Consider the following 12,980-nt stretch of genomic DNA (forward strand, 5'->3'; position numbering starts at 1 on the left):
ATGGAGATCAAATACAATTCTGAACCAGCCCAGCTACCTCCTGGTCTGGTACTCAGCCACATGATTAAGGCTTTATTAGCCGCACACACAGCAACAGAGAACAACGCAGCTCTCTTCATCTGAAGAGCATGACTCTTTGTAAGATCTGGAGTGAACAAGCTAATTAACCTGGTTTCTCCAGGATCAGCCCCTTGAGATGAGTGTGAATGTGTGCGTACTCTTTTGTGCATCTTTCGTGTGCATGTGCCTTTCTGTATCCCCACTCTCCCCCCACAGGGAGCTGATGGTGGAATGGGCGAGACATGTTACTGCCTCACTCCTCACACTTCATTAACACGTTGGCGTGGCACACATCGGACTACAGACACAACACGGGACAGGTTGAAACAGAAGGAGAGGACAGGTGGCGCGAAAGGGAGTGAAACCAGTAACCGAGCCTTGCACGCACTGAGCTGCATGCCAAGAGGATTCATTTCAAATGCTTCTTATTTGGTATTCTCTCAGAAATTGAAGATTGTGGAAGGGGGGGATGGTGAAGTGGGGGCATAGAGAATTATAATCCACCACCAAAACAAAAACTCTCTCCCTCGCTGTCTGTCTGCATGTGCTGCTTTGGTGCGAATCCTTTCATCTTCCTTGTTTTCAAGACAGGGATGAATCAAAGAAGAGCCGCTGTTAAAAAAAACAACGTGCTTTGGATGACCTTATCAACAAAACACAAAGCCCTTCTAGTGACGCCCGCTTCCTCGACACGCAGGACACAGGAATTAGCTATCAAAACTTACAAATGTATTCCATTATAAAGTCCAGAAAGGTCAAACTCTGCTCAGCCTGCAGGCTAGCAGCGCTCTGAATGACTCACACGCAACACATCTATCACAGCCGCACCTCAAATCCACTCGCCATAAAGCTATTTTGTGGGTTGAGACGTAGGATATTTCCTTTGCCACAGTCCTACAGTAGCAACACCACGGGTATTCTCAACACATTCTCATTAAATTTAATGGAACTGCAGACTTAATAAGAAGCTAATCAAGAGATGAAAGCAGCTGCTGAATAAGGAGTGTGACTCTCCCCAACTTCACAGCTTGCCATTAAGCCCCTGCCACCCTGACACCACCCCCCAATACACGCAGCACACATAGACATTATCTTTCTCGTGCTATAGCGGCGAGGTGGGGCTCTGCGTTTGGAGTGTTCCGTATAGTGAATAATGGATGGGACCTGGGGGTATGGTGGGATAAGTCTTTTTTTATGCCGGGGTCTTAAAGTGTGGCCCCAGGCCGTTTGCCTTGGCACAAGCATCCAGGCTCGCTCCTGCTCTCATCAGCATCTGCAGCGGCAATAAAGGCTGTAGGATCTCTGTTACGGGTCTGCATCAGTATTCAGGGGGGGTTACAGGGGTCACAACACACTCAGGCTTGTATGGTATCAGACCGACATACAGTATACAAGCAGCAAAGGGAAGGGAGTGAGACAGAGGGGGGCAGGGGAGAGAGGGAGGAAGGGATTACATGTCCTACCAATAGATCTTTAGGTCATTGTTCCGGTAGCTAAATTGTAAAGGACCAGAAATCAATACTAAAGCAGACGTTCGGTTAGGTCCTGCCTCACAGCGAGGAAGCCATTTACATTTTTACATCCACTGTGGCGTTAGTGTACCAACACTTGACAGATTCATCCATTACTGAAAACACATTCAAGGTGGAGATTATGAAAATTAACCGACACCCATGTTGTAGGAGTGTAACGGTACATTGATTTAACACACACTTAAACACAACTGCTTTGAAACATGCACACACACACACACACACACAAAAAGAGAGAGAGAGAGAGAGCCCAGAACCATCCATTCTGTCACCATTAGCACTGTGTCATGTGCAGGAAGATGGTGAATGCAAATGACAGTGTAATGCAATTTTCTTTCCTCCACAGACCACAGACAGTTTGTAAACATGGACGTCATCTCCCATTTTGAAAAAGTAAAGCCCAGGAAACAGGACAAATGTAGCAGCGAGCCACCAGGGGGCGACTCCAATGATCACAAAAAATTGAATGGAAATCTATGGGAAAAAAACTATTTCTTAATCATCTTAATTTCAGATTTTCGTCAACTGAACATGATGTCAATTTAGTAAAATGTCCTCATTTAGAGGAAAATAGAAAAAAGAGCATGGTACATATGAGTGGACACCGGTGTGATTGACAGCTGATATTGTCCATCAGGTGCCTTGTTGCAAAACTGCAACTCTCGAGGCTTCAAAGTGGGATTTTGGTTTGCGACTAGAGGACTTTGTCCATTTTTATATACAATCTATGATCTATAGTCAACACCGTTTTGGGGAACTTTAATGTTAAGGAGACTTTGAAATTTGATACTCAACCATAAATGACCAGCTTTGCTCACTCAGAGTCACTGTAACCACCCTCAGATCCAGCGAGGCGTGGGATTGGTGCAAGGCAAAGGTCAGCAAGAGTGACATCATTAAAGTGTGACATCATTAAAGTGTCCTGCTGCTGTGGCACAGCCCGAGGGGAAACCCTTACCAGCTCGTCGACACTCATCAGGGACCTTTGTATATGCATGTGAGAGCAAATGTATGTGTGTGTGTGTGTATATACGTGTGTGTGTGTGTGTGTGTATATACGTGTGTGTGTGTGTGTGTGTGTGTATATACGTGTGTGTGTGTGTGTGGTCTGAATGGACGGAGCCTGATGGAACATGTGCACTTTGCTGAATTTATGAGGAGAGCAATGGACCCAGACACCGGCTCGTATGATCTTTGGCTGCAAACTGACTTCATACCATTTACGTGACACGATGTGAGCGAGTGAATGGACGCACACATACACCCATTCATGATATATGAGGTGTGACGATCAGCCATAAATTATAGCTATAAAACATAACAAAAGTCTCTCATTGTTTGAAGAGCACAGATGGGCCACCGACTAGACCGTCCTTTCTTTAAGGGGACACGTTTTACAACCGGTAAAACTCTAATCCACTTTTTCTTGATCAAAGGAATGAGACAGAGACAGAGAGGAGAGAAGCTGGAGGAAGCTCCCCTCCTGGTTTTCCTCTCAGCACACACATCACACAAAGATATCCATCACACCCACTCCCACCCCCACTTCACTTCCTCCTGCTATGAACCACTGACTGTGTGTTTAGCAATGACAGGGAATCATCTATAAGTGCCCGGGAGCTGCACAAATGATGATGCTCTCCTGTGTTGAATTAAAACAGAAACATTGAAGAATGTGTGAGATGGAGAATGAGCTCTGACTTTGACTCTCCTCCAACCTGCACTGGCGTCAGTAACCTGAGCTAATGGTAAATCCAAGAAGGCACTGAGGCCTGACCCACCCTGCGGCCACACACACACTCTCCAACAACCTCTATTCTACACTCATTTTCTTTCCTGTAGACAACGTCAGGGTCGATCGAGCAACCTATAATTGATTTCTTCGGTTATTTTCATAATCCAAATTTCTATTTTGTCCCATTGAGTTTCTTTTTTAAAAATGATGTGGGTGCCAGGAATAGTGTGAGATAAATGGACGGCTTTAATATATCATCCAGATCTTTTTTAATATGAGAATTTTCTTTGCCACGTATGATGGTGAAATAAAAAATGTTAAAATTTTGGCTGACTACAACAGGCAGTATGAACACAATCACGGTGATGGCGACGGTTGAAATGAAAGCAGACGTTTTACTCATTTAATTGACGGAAAAATGATCTGATTTGTTTAGAGAATGCGTTGCAAATGAATCAATAATGATTGTGATCATAAATCACAACCCTTAACGAAAGACATTACACATACAAGAGCAGCTAATGATGTTGACGTTGTGCTTTGTCTGTATAATGAAAAGCTCTCGGTCTGCAGTGCTTTTATTATTTTATAATAACGGCACTTAGCGTCCATGTGAACAATCTGCATAATCAGTGCATGCATGGCACCGAGGCGGTGAGGACATCAGAGGTAACTTTTACCTGTAAATCAGTGTTTAATGTTGTTTCGGTGAGCTAAGCAGCTTGCAGGGGACAGATGGAGCTGATTGGAGGAACATAAGGGAACTATTAAGCGGATGTTTAAGAAGCTGGTGTGTGGTCAGTGGGGAGAAACTCACTCGTGTGCAGGGGCAGCGTTTATGGCTCTGCAACATCTACAGCTATTGTTCAGTGCATGGTGACGGGGGTGTTGAAAGTGTGTGTGTGCTTGTATCTGTGATGGCTTTCAGAATTTCTGCCACAAAGACTGATCTTGTCAGGACCAGTAGGCCGCATGGAGACCAAAACCTGGTCCTAATGAGTCAGAAGCTCATTTCTGAGGAACTGGTTGTGTTGAGGGCTAAGATTTAAATTAAGGTTTAGGTTAGGGTTACAGTGCAGAGGCCTAAGAAGAATAGTTATGCAAACCTGTGTGTGTGTGTGTGTGTGTGAGAGAGATCCATGTTTCAATGTGCTGCCTCCTTGAATTAGGCCACATCCCTGTGTCTCCTTCTTTCAACAAGTGCATACAGAATGAGGAAAATACATTTTACGCATGATTTATTGATCACTTTCTGACTGCATTATATAAGCAGCTTTATTCCCTTGTCCATACAGATTTAATCCGAGTCAGTGTGGTCATTAAAAATAAAGCAGGTTAATGGCTACACCACCTCATCATTCCCTGCTATTGACACACCAGCCTCCACCTGAATGTAACATGATGTTCCTTATTTAATTAGCATGATTAAATAAGCTTACACTGTGATTACATTCGTTTTAAATGATCTTAATAAAAGCCCAGGAAGCCTAACAAGACATTCATGTATTGTGATATTTGCCTATTAGTTCCTCTGAATCATTTATGATATCATGCAGTCACTTCCATATGCTGTCATCCCTCCATAGCAACAGTGTCAGGTTAACATCAGCGCTTTTTAAATACCTTCGGTTGCATAGTTGTGGTCGCGAAGGAAGCTGTTGTTGATTTTCCGGGTGTCACTTTCCTCCTCCATTGATAAATCGGCAGGTTTGGGATCCTGAAAGCGGCAGACCTGCTCCCATCATGCCCGGTACCGTCAGCAGGCGGACTGTGGGACCAGCAGGGAGGCTGTCATGGTTCCAGGTCACCGGCGTAAAAGACACGATCGCGATCAAATACCTTGTGATTTAGCCAAAAGCGTCCGCGAGACAGAAACAGTGGATTTAAAGAGTGATTGAAGAGCGTTACGTCCTCTGTGTGCGATGATTCATCATTTATTCTCCACTTAAAGAAATATCAAATCATGTCCTCCTGTAGGTGGTGAATCCGCAGCAGCGCACGTCCTAAGAGTCTGATGGAGGATTTGGTTTAGTTTAGACGGACTGGATCTCTCTCTCTCTCTCTCTCTCTCTCTCTCTCTCCCTCTCTCTCTCGCTCTGAGCCAGCGGGGCGGGCGGGATAATGCGTCAACAAGCTTCTCCGATCACTTCAGTATTTCCATGTCAGACTCTCAGAAGTTGCACATTGCTCTTTTATTTTGTCTCAACACCCTGCAAAGTCTCTGTCTCTGTCCCTCTCTGTCTCTCTCTGTGTCTCTCTCTGTGTCTCTCTGCGGCTCTGGTCCACGGGCAGCTCAGCTGACTCACTGCGCCATCCTGTGCTGTAGTTGCCCACTGATGCGCTGCTGCTGCTGTGCGCGAGCAGAGGTCGGCCCCTCCCATGCTGTGTGGCTGCTGCCTCTTGAAAACTGCAAATGTGACGCTCAGCTGAACCATCACCAAACACACAGAGAGAGTCCAGATCAGTCCTGGCACCAGAGGAAGTGGCTGAAGGTCCTGTTTTAAAAATTGTGACAACTTTTTTCATTCATTCATTCGTTCATTCGTTCATTCATTCATTCATTCATTGTCTACTGCTTAAAGCAGAACTATGCAGGATTAATTGAACAGCTTCAGAGTCATTGTGCTGGCTAAATTAGGAGCTGTCTCAACTCCCTCAACTGCAGAGCCTTGCAAGATCATGGCCAACCTGGTCTCAGGAGTCACAGGAATTGCTTGATGTTCATCATGTCAAAGCCGACCACAAAGAAGCAGAGAAAACGGTTGCTGAAGGAAGCGAGGAAGAGGAAATGACCGAGCGAGGGGCCACAAACACAAGTAAGCATTGGACCGGCTTTTTTGAGAATGCCGAAAACGGATGCTGACCGCTGGCATGGACATGGCTCCACGGATATTCACCAGCTCCATTGGAAATAAATGGACACTAGACTGATGGGTGTTTACAGTGGTGTTGTACTCCCAAAGTGTAGGGGGAGCTCCCAGTGACCAGACTTGCTATAAGTTTCATTTATAAGCAAAATGTGGAGACGGACGGAGACTTTTGTCCATAATGGTGCAAGTCGCAGGAGAGCTTACAATGACGGATGTAACCGAGCAATACCACCGGAAATCATGGGGGCAGTATAGAGTCAATAGTCCCAATCAGTCAGGAAAATGACGAAGAAGAGTCTATACTGCCATTTAAAAATGTCGGAAAGGCCCTGCCCTCTAGAGCAGGGGTGTCAAACTGGCGGCCCGGGGGCCACATGTGACCCTCCAATCGATTACATGCAGCCCGCCCACCAATATGCGAGGTGATGGAATAGAGACAGAATATAAGACTAAATGTATTTGCCAGCAATATTTTTATAATAGTAATAAGACATTTGGTTGTAATCATTGCTTTATTAAATGTATTACACGCAACATGAAATTACATATATTTAAGCTGTTTTAATCACAATTATCCTTGTCATTATTTGCTAAATTTTCTATTTAATTCTCTGTTTTTGTGCATCATAAATATGTTTTTTTGATAATCATTTTATATCAAAACAAGCACTTTTACTTTGCAATTCTGCCTAATATCATAGTGAATATCTTATATTGCCCACCTCTATGTCGGCCCCCGCTTGACCAGACTAGATGCTCATTGGCCACCAGGTCATTTGAGTTTGACACCCCTGCTCTAGAGGAAGTATTGTATATTGTCAAGAATGGAGTATAAACAGGCCTTTATCCTCTGCATGAGGATAAAGGCTCAGCGGGATGCTGGAGCCAATCCCAGCTGACCATTCTCTCTCACATTCACACCTGCTGTTAACGTGGACTGTGAAAGGAAACAGAGAACCTGGAGAAAACATGCACACATGGGGAGAACATGCAAACTCCATACACAAAGGCCTTCAGTCGGACCAAGTCATGAACCTGGGTATTTCTGCTGTAGGACAACAGTGCAACTATGACTCCACCATGTGGCACATAGCTTTTATATTCATCAAACAAAAGGAATTGATTTGACACTAGAAAACCTTCAAACAGGCCAAATAACATTACACAACTGTTTCAAAGTTATTAATAGAAGAATAGGTGACCAGCAAACTAACTAAATGTAGCACAGCACTAAATATTGTTTTATAGGCTATTTATTAATGACTTTCAGGCAAAATCAGCAGGAGGGAGGTAGATTCAGTACAAACACCTGTTTGTCTTTCTCCATTTCTCCTCCACTTTTGTTGTGTTTCCATCAAGGTATGGTCGGTTTGGTACAGTACAGTACAGTATGGTATGGTATGGTATGGTATAGTCCTGGGTCAGACTTGCGTTTTGATTGATAACAGTACCTGTAAAAAATTGAATCCAATTGAATTGGATTTAAACATTGAAGCTGTTAATCATATAGTCACATGTACAGTATAAGTGGAGAGCTGAGCCACCTTATGTCCCCTGACACCAGACTTGGTTCAAAGCGTTGACCATTAACCAGCTCTGTGCATGTAAAGACGACAGCTGCCTCATGCCTCTTAAGCCTGCAGATCCTACACATGCACCCCCATCACTTCCTTCACTCTATATAGACATATACACATAGTCAGAGCAGGTCGAGCTTTAAGCTACTTTACTTTCTATGCTTTTTCTCTGCGCATTCACATCCATTTCCCCTGACAGCAGACATTCAGGTCAGACAAGAGCAGCCTTATGAGAAGGGCATGACATGGCACATTTCTGATGCAGTGAGCAAGAAGCCCTGAGGTTCACCACCACCTCTGCTCTCAACACCCAATTCTGTTCTTTATCCTGTGGTTTGATTTAGCCTATCAACTGCACATGACATTCCCCAAGTGCAGGCAAGACTGAAGCACAATGGCTATATAAAATAACTCCAACAGCAAGATGGCAGCAAGAAGTCAGAGTGTGACTGAAAATGCCAAGAAACTCTGGTCATTCAACACTTTGATGGGACAAATTCTTATTTCAGCAGGTAGTGGAGGAGTGGCCGGTGGTGTGAGATTACATAGACATACTCAGAAACCCTCAGGGGCCAACAGAAGTTACAAACTGGAGCTTTAATTGGTTATCAACAAAACATTAGTACATTTTAATATTTTAATTAAAAGTTATCTCAGGCAATCTTGTAAGACAAAGTCCTCTCAGGTTTCACAATCAGCTACAGTTTAAGAGCTGTCGGGTCAATCTAACATTTTTGGCATCTTGTCCTGGAACAATCAGTCCAAACTCAAACTTGAAAGGTTTGTCCACATTTAAAACATAGAATACATAAATACAAATACTGCTGACTGCAATTGCTCGTATAGGGCTACCAAGATAAATCGATTATTAATCAAATGCTAATTGATTACTAAATTAATGTTCGACTATTCTGATAATCGATGAATCAGTTTGCATGTTTTGTTTTAATAATTTAAACAAGTTTTATGATTTTTCAGCTTCCTAAATGTGAATATGTTACGGTTGCTTTGCTTCATGTAACAAAGAAATCACTATAACTGAATCATTTTGGTTTGTGGACAAAACAAGACATTTGAGAACATCACCATTTCCAGATTTGGGAAACACTGATCAACATTTTATGGACCAAGCAAGTATTCTATTAATCGGGAAAATAATCAACAGATTAATCGATTATGAAAATAATCATTTTGTTGCAGCCCTAATTGCTCTAAAGGTCCAATGTGTAATACAAGAGATTGCTGCTTGTCGGGAATTACAATGGCCTTCATATACTGACAGGATGCCGTTATTCATTTCGTAGTAAACTTTGGTTTAGGTTTCATCTCCACTACAAAAAAAGTACCTACTCAACGTGGGCGGAGTCATCACTGCATGGCTGTGTGAAACTGCGGTGACTGTTTTATACGCGTCACACACACACACACACACACACAAACGAGTGACTAGTGACTTGCAGTTGTTTTCAGTGTAACTGAATCAAATCACTAGAATCAGTTAATTAAAAATATTTGTTCAGTACTTCCTCCATGAGCACAGACTCCGTCTGACACAGTCACTGGACTGAAATACAGCAGCAGGGTCTGTGTTGCCCCTTAATACACCAGACTCCTGGTAGTTGTTGGAAATTAACCCACGTTTTTAGGATTGTTAAGTAGTTTTAAGTGATCTACTGTTTGGCACTGTTCGGCTTGATTTCTGTGTCGGACGTCTCTTCCTGTGACGGCACTCTGGCCCGTCAGTGGCCGGCAGTCTGACCAATCATTGCATAGTACCTACTCAGCATGCTTTTGGAACCTCGCCACTGCTAGTGGAAACACTACTTAAACTGTGCTGTGGCGAGGCGAGGCGAGTAGAGCCAGTGGAAATACGCCATTAGGCTGCTGTAGAAATATGGCGGCGCAATATGGTGGCCTCCATAAAGTAAGACCCTTGCCTTACGTATAGTAACAAAAGGCTTATTCTACAAAAACAAAAATGTTTTAAAGCACTTGTACACTTAAACAAATGTACCAATAATGAACTAACAAAATAGATGGCAATTTATGGCTGCCTTGTCTTCACATTTGAAACTAGTGTTTATTGGTCAACATGGTTGTCCAGTTGCATGGATGATGGCGCTAACGGACTGTAAAATTTAAATCCCAGTGTGACTAACCAGTGAAATAAAGGTTAAATAAAGTTCACATCAGGAGAGAAAGGAAACAGAGAGAGGGGTGAAGGAGAAGATGGAAAAGAAGATGAGAGAAAAGATGAGGGGAAAAAAAAAACACCCCAGACACTGATTAATGAGATTAGTAGTGCCACCGTCTGCATCGCTTTCTGGGAAGATCTAATTTCCATGCTGATTCTAATAACGCCACACACAACTCAAATCATAATCTCTGAGTGTGTGTGTGTGTGCAGTGCATTCCTGCCATAATCAACTCACTTTACCCTAAATCTCTGTGGTTCCACAAAGGGACTGTGCATCTCCCCCGTGCTAGTCCCAACACACATCAGCAGCAGCAATAAAGAGATTGTGGAACCCTCTCTCCTAAATACATTACAGCGCTCTAATCCTCAGGACCATTTGCACATCCAATCCTCGGCTCCTGCACTAATGGGAATCTGGCTGTGAGAGGCAGCCTGCTTGTAGAAAAAAAAAACACACATAACCTTCCTACACATGCTATTTTACACCCCATCACCCTCCAACCTCCACCTCCATTGGAATACATTACAGGCCATTATCCATGCAGGGGGATAATGAAGGCTGCTGGAGCGTCAGCGAGGGCCTGGTGATTCACATACTTCCATATTTACAGTCCTCTGCTCCCCTAATGAAATCTGCAGAGAAACTCTGCCATCCTTGACCCCCCTCAGATCTGACTGAGTGGTCAGTGGTGTTTCCCCATCTCTATCAATATTTAAACAGGCACCGTGAGGACAAAAGAGGCACACATCGCTCCTCTCCCGCCCCCCTCAGCTGTAACTTAGACTTCAGCTAAGTTACAGCTGAGCAGTGAGACTGAATGAAATTGAAATGGAATCAGTGAAATAATGGATTTTGAAGAATGAAGCGGCATGGATGAGAGGTTCAGGTTTGTCACCTTTTGTTGAGGTGAGGGGGAGAAATGGGAGGCAGACAGTGACAGTTAAAGGCACAGACATATTTGACTGTGTAATGAAGGAATATGAAGAGGGAGCCTCTCTATGCCAGAGCCTGTGCGCATATGCCAATCTCCTTTCTCCTTAAAGGTCCAGTGTATAACAATATGGAGGGTAGTATTAACCAGAGGTGGGGGACTTGACTTAGACTTGAGTAAAATGATTCGAAATGACTTGACTAATCGAATATTTACATTTAATGTTACACTTTGATTTTGAAACACGGAAAACATTGGGTGCGTGCTTTGGTGGCCTTGCATACAAACCTGGCAACCGAGCGGCACCAACACCACTACGTAAAATTTCATTCAACATTTTAAATCCCACAAACAAAGGGAAGACAGGAAGTGTGTTGGTTGCTATTTTAATATATTTAGTTAAAGTCCTAATCTAAAGTTAAAGTCCTGGTGCTCAAAAAGTGCCGTTTCTTTAGATTAATATTTCTACAGTTTAATGTAGGCCTAATTTCAGTATTCTTTACATTTTAGGCTCTGTAGGTTTATTTATCTTAATTTTATTGATTCTTTGATCAATTATATATATATTATGAACGATTCAGTTGTTTGAGACCTTGAAGCAGTCCTTTTGCAAGAATGACTTTGGACTTGCTTAAGACTTGTATGATGTACTCCAATCTCTGATATTGACTGTAATTAATTATACTTCAGGTATGTTTGTATAAGTGTATAGTCATGTGCTTAATACAATCCTTTTAAGGTCAATTTATACCCTATGCAAAAGACAGAGACGGATGGAGCCTTTTGTCTCTCCTTTGCATATACAGTATGTGTATATATATATATATATATATACATACTGTATATATGATTTGTTGAATGTTGCAGCAGAGCTTGCAATGATGAAACCGAGCAATACCACCCCAAATCATGGGGGCAGTATACAGTCGGTCACAAGTCATATTTGCCATTAGTGGGACAACTTACGTTCAGTCATTTCTGACTATTTTGGATCAAGCACAATACAAAAACCTCTTCAATTGTCAATGTTTGTTGATGTCTGCAACTTGGAACTTATTATTATTTATTAGTATTGTGACACATGGAGGTATGTAGGGTAGATAACATTACACATAAATAATGTCTATAAATGGACTTTTACACTGAAAAAATAACAGAATTGCTCAAATTTCTACCACTCATGGCTCACTGAATCTTCCCTCCTCCATACCTCCAGCTACTAGTTTTCCTCTGTTCCCTTACTTCTCCCATTCATTACCCCCCATCGCCCACTCCACTGGGTGACAGTCCAGTGACAATGCATCTATACGATCCAGCTTCTGCGTGTCAGAATTGCAGGAAATGCTCGGGGGAGGCACCAGAATTGGAGAGCGTGTCCTCAATTTTCCACGATCGTATGGACAAAGTGGGTTAAATTAGGCCCGAGCAGCACCAAACATAGGGACACGATCACATGGCAATGATGTTTTAGTCATGCCCAATTGCTTTCCTTGATGTGTGGTAATTGCTTGACCTAGGAATGCTGGTGTGGGGCCACAGGCGGTGGAGATGCTGTCTGCATACCAAACAACATAGGCGACATAGGCTATAGATATTCCACTACACAGCACCTGCACAGCAGTTATATGTTTGTATTCACTGCAATTCTCTCATATCAGCAGGACTCAAGTCAATACTCTGTATTGACCACTGGATAATGTTAGGTTTAAATAGGATAGATATTGATTATTTCATCCTTAATCCAGCAGATGAGTGGTTGTGGCAGATCAATCCCAATCTTTTTTAATTCAATATTTCATAGTATCTTTAAAATAAATTGAGTTAACATGCTATACTTTAAAATAAATGATGGTACAATCAAAGTGGAGAAATTATTCATACATTTCTGTGAGGGAGCTATAGCTGCTCTATCATTGGTCAAGAGACAAGGATCACCCCAAACAGCAAAAGGGACCTAGAGGAAGGAGCTTTTGGGGCCAAAATATCTACCTAGAACTTACATTTAGTTCCTAGTCCTTGCAGTGTGGCCGTGGCTGAGGAGGCCATCTTCCATGGCTCAAGTGGAAGATCGGGGGTT

At 42.8% G+C, this 12,980-nt stretch overlaps 1 protein-coding gene across 2 annotated transcripts in view; it reads right to left on the reverse strand.

Moving 5' to 3' along the window:
• ppp2r2ba (protein phosphatase 2, regulatory subunit B, beta a) overlaps window positions 1-12,980 on the reverse strand; it is a 52,059-nt gene that overhangs the window by 14,427 nt on the left and 24,652 nt on the right. The window contains exon 1 of one of the 2 annotated variants that reach the window (XM_058650264.1): window positions 4,951-5,648. The exons of the other annotated variant lie outside the window; for it this stretch is intronic. Coding sequence (XP_058506247.1) covers window positions 4,951-5,020 — 70 coding nt within the window. The 5' untranslated portion in view covers window positions 5,021-5,648. Of the gene's footprint in view, window positions 1-4,950; window positions 5,649-12,980 lie in introns of those variants that run through there. 2 annotated transcript variants of the gene reach the window in all.

The sequence above is a fragment of the Solea solea genome, chromosome 14, assembly GCF_958295425.1.
Source record: "Solea solea chromosome 14, fSolSol10.1, whole genome shotgun sequence".
Taxonomy (NCBI): Eukaryota; Metazoa; Chordata; class Actinopteri; order Pleuronectiformes; family Soleidae; genus Solea; species Solea solea.